The sequence below is a fragment of the Cibotium barometz genome, chromosome 38 (assembly GCF_041138505.1).
Source record: "Cibotium barometz isolate CiBa-2024 chromosome 38, ASM4113850v1, whole genome shotgun sequence".
Taxonomy (NCBI): domain Eukaryota; kingdom Viridiplantae; phylum Streptophyta; class Polypodiopsida; order Cyatheales; family Cibotiaceae; genus Cibotium; species Cibotium barometz.
In genome coordinates, this window is record NC_141083.1 from 8730430 (window position 1) to 8734666 (window position 4237).

Consider the following 4237-nt stretch of genomic DNA (forward strand, 5'->3'; position numbering starts at 1 on the left):
CGAGTTAGATGATACAAGCCTCAACACATGGGATATGTTCACATACTAGGATTTCCTAATGATTGTTGGCATGTTCGAATGTGTACATTACTGTTGGTCTCTATATATCATGTTAATAAGCTGAACAATAGTATGTCTGTTCAGGCAGTCCAAGCTCTACAGACACGGATTAGATGATACAAGCGTCAACAGATGGGATATTTTCACATACTAGGATTTCCTAATGATTGTTGGCATGTTGTAGATAATTACTTAGGAAGGATATGAGGGCTAAAACTGCGGTAAAGTCCTGGACCAAAGGGGACTACTTTGAAGAACAAACTCCAGAGAGCTTTACTTCTCAAATTCTACTAATTGCTTGTATGCAGATGGGCTTTCACTTTTCACGGGGAGAGTCTCATTTGTTTAGGAGGATGAGAGTTAGGACTTGATATGTGACCTTCTCAATAGGGATTGGGAATACTAGGGATGTGGTGATGTTGTAAGATCTTTTTGTAAAAAGCCAGTTGTTTACAAATACGTAACTTCTTTTGTTCCCCCAAAAAAAAAAAAGATGTAGTCAAGAAGGTTAGTTTTTCTTGACCCACTAGAGATAGCCCTTATCTTATGCCATCCTCTTTTTATTCATTTCATTTCACCACTTTCTTAAACCACACGAGAGTTGAATTCAACTTCACAGCTAAAGATTTCTGCAGAGATAGAATTCCCACTTCGGAGAGCTAAAACCCATTGAAGGATTACAATCAAAACATTTAGATATTACAGCACATGCAACTATCTATGCCCCATTGAACTAACAAAATCAAAGTAGATTCAACAAATTAGTTCCCTAAAATGTTTGATGAACTGACAGAGGCTCTTTGTTTCATGTTCATCAACAGTCTGTATGATACATGTTATTAAAAACACACAAATGTGCCAAAAATCTGTGTTTTTTTCAAGCTCCTTCCCTTGATTCTTAGTTTTACACCAGACATTGTGATGTGGTGGGTGAGATGCATTTAGTCCTCTTCAAATGGCATCTAGAAATTGTCAGTTCGGCTTTTCCTGGGTCAGTATGTCCATGCTGCATGTGGCTCATTTGGCAAAATACTCCCACCAAAACATAGAACCTTCATTACTTTCATGATCATTGACCACATCAAGCCTGTAGGCCAGGAAAAAATAGAATGCTCAACATCCATGTTACCTTTCTCGCGCGCACAGAACCAGATTCCAACACATACTAGTCCCTCTTCTGAGATGAACAACCAAAGCCCAGTTGCTCTGCTTCAAAATGCTTCAAAAGATTCGGTGTGTCGAATCGGAAAATGTGTGCTGCTGGTTCTCCTCCTGCTCCTTCAGAAGGCTCTCTGTATGACCATGTGGGTGTGAAGATGGGCGGACGATCGCACTCCTCTCCACCTCTGCTACCATTGGCTAGGGAGCCCTTGATGCACAACCTTTTCCTCAAATGCACCGCCATTTTGCATGCCAATGCAGAGGGAAGCTCAACCAAGATGAATGCCAGCAGAGGGACTATGGCAAAGGGGCAACAGCAGAGGGCGGTGCAATCTGCGGCACAGCCTGCCACACATGTGCAGCAGGCACTGTGCTGATAGTCCTTTGCTCTCTTCCTGTATCTGAAGGGCTCTTTGGAGGTGGTGGCTTTATTTCCCTGTTTCAAATCTACATCGTCCATTTTGTCATCTCTGCTAGCCCTTTTGGGGGGCACACTCTTCTTCGGCTGCTGTTTCTTCTTCTTCTTCTTTGGGCTACCCCTTTGCCCTGAGGCAAAATCTGGCACCAAGTTGGTTGAAAGTGATGGTGAAGAATCAGTTTCTGGCACCAAACTGGTTGAAAATGATGAAGAAGAATCAACGGAGGGGTTGGATTGAGAGTCAGAATGAGGAGGAGTAGTGGACACAGAGGATTCTGTTGGAGAGTCAATGGAAACAGTGGGAGATGATAAAGATGATTTTTGCTGTGAAGAATCAAGAAGAAGAAGGTGGACACGAGTGCCCATCTGGGTAAATGAGGGTTTTCTGAGGAAATGCTCAATTGGGTGGGCGGGAGAGTGTTTAGCAACCAAAACGTTCTGTTAGGCCATGAGGGAGCAATAATTTGTTGAGCAAGTAGGGTTTCCTTGCTCTGTTCAAGAGGTAGCTCTGTTGCGCAATTAGGGTTTGTAATCGATGTGATCTGGTTCGGGATTAGGCTTTGCTCTGTTCGCAGTTAGGGTTTTAAAGATGAGAATGGGCGATTAGGGCTTGCAGCGGTTCTTCATGAGATGAGGGCCTCGTGCATAACGCTGCATCTCAAAGCTTCACTCGGCCTGCCAACACACTCCAGGTCAGCAGCCTCAGGATTCCAGCTCAGCTGTTGCACATGGGCGGTGATGGGATGTTTGTCTTTTGTGGTCGTCGTATAATAATCACCATGCCGGAAAAGCATGCAACCTTTTAAAACTCTCCTTTAAAAAAAAGTAAATACATACATCATAGAAAACATTTTCCTATCATTTTTGAAGGGCACCGGAAAAGGCAACTGTCGACTATAGAACTCTATAGACATGAATGCGTTTGATCGTGTGTCCAATTGATTGATTGAAGATGCCAAAATAGCCAATTGATTGATTGTGCTAAAGTAGCCAATCGATTGATTGAATGGGAACTAGAACCAATTAAAATTAAAAAAAATGAATGTAACGCTAAAAGATTACTTTAAAACATATTGAGTAAAGTCTAATTGACATAAAAAGTTTCTACTTCGTTAAGGTAAAACCTAGCACGACCAAAAGCTATCAAAATCATAATATAACATCCTATTATTGGTGCATATACACCTTGTTTAATTACAAAGTATCAATTCTCAAATATAAAGTCCTACCAATCATACTAGCAATGTAAAGCACTTTATTTTAGTACCAAAAACTTAACTAGGGATCAAGTATTTAATTCGAGATCGGGGATCTTTTCGCCTATCATTATTATTTTGATCTCCCTCCACTATAGCTTCTTCTGTGATTGAAAGCATTAAGACATCGCCTTCGCCCTCCATCTCAACTAAGTCCGCTAATTCCCTAGCTCATCAGATAGAGGAGGTAATGGTTCTTTACAAGCAAACTAGAACTTTTCATTGTTCTCAATAGAGGTCTCAATAGAGGTTGTGCCGACCTCTTGGTCTTGATCAAGTAGCTATGCAAAGCCATTTATTGGCATGGGTATAAAGCACGCTTAAACCTCATCAAGCTCCATAGCCACACAATTCCGTTTGCATTGTAATGCACAAGTAATAGTCGTCCCTACAATAAAGTGTAAATCTTTAAGATGAAAATACATACTTTGAGAGCTCAAAGCAAAAATGTTAGAGATCCAATATATTCATGTCCCAGAGAAGAGATCCAAAACCCAATCATCTTGAAGTGAGAAAAGATCAATCAAACAATTGATTAATCACTAAGGCTTCTGATACGGATTAACTAATAATTTGGAGTCTATTACATGACGAAGCTTGCGAGTGACAGCAAGAAAAACAAAAACATTAGAGACATTTGTTTCAGAAACATGAGCCTTAATACGTTTTTTCTTTGTCTCGTCATAATATCCAACTGCCATCATCTTAAAGCAGCCCTCATGTGATCAATATTGGATTTAACCCTGTAAAAAGTAGTAAAATATTTTAAATATAAAGCTTTGTATATTTAAATATAAAATAATTTGAAGAAAAAAAATAAATTAAACAAAAAACAATAAGACATACCTTACTAAAGACTCATGAGCATGAGTCTCACTCCCCAAAGTAGCATTGATAGATGCTGCTTGTGCAGTACTATGAAAAATAACCACTTGCCAAAGAGAAGTTGTTGTTGTAATAAGCTTGATATCCTTCAACATCTTTAAGACTTGCTTATATGTAAAGGCTTTCTCATCATTATTAGAGCTAGTCATATTGAATCCATAAGGAATATCGGCCACAATGAAGGTCAATGAAGTTGTATTCTTTTTTAGGAATAATATCAACAAGATTTGAGGCATCACCAGTAACAACCTTGTAAAAATAAGCATTTGAAGGCTCATTATAGGATGAAAAAACTCTTGTAGCTCTTCTTCAATTGGTGGAGCAGTATTTCTAAGCAGCAATCGCTCTTTCTCACGTCTAGCACGATTCAAATGTACAATGAACTATTGAGGACAATCACTATCCTCACCACAGTAGCGCTTGATCTCTTCTTTTGTTTGGTATTGCTTGAGGGGGA

At 39.6% G+C, this 4237-nt stretch overlaps 1 protein-coding gene across 1 annotated transcript; it reads right to left on the bottom strand.

The window, feature by feature from the left end:
* Nucleotides 1-837: 837 nt before the first annotated feature.
* Nucleotides 838-2274, bottom strand: LOC147616309 (uncharacterized). The gene has a single exon (XM_086777375.1). The coding sequence runs from the start codon at nucleotides 2003-2005 to the stop codon at nucleotides 1226-1228; it is 780 nt and encodes a 259-aa protein (XP_086633501.1). The 5' UTR covers nucleotides 2006-2274; the 3' UTR covers nucleotides 838-1225.
* Between the last annotated feature and the right edge of the window lie 1963 nt (nucleotides 2275-4237).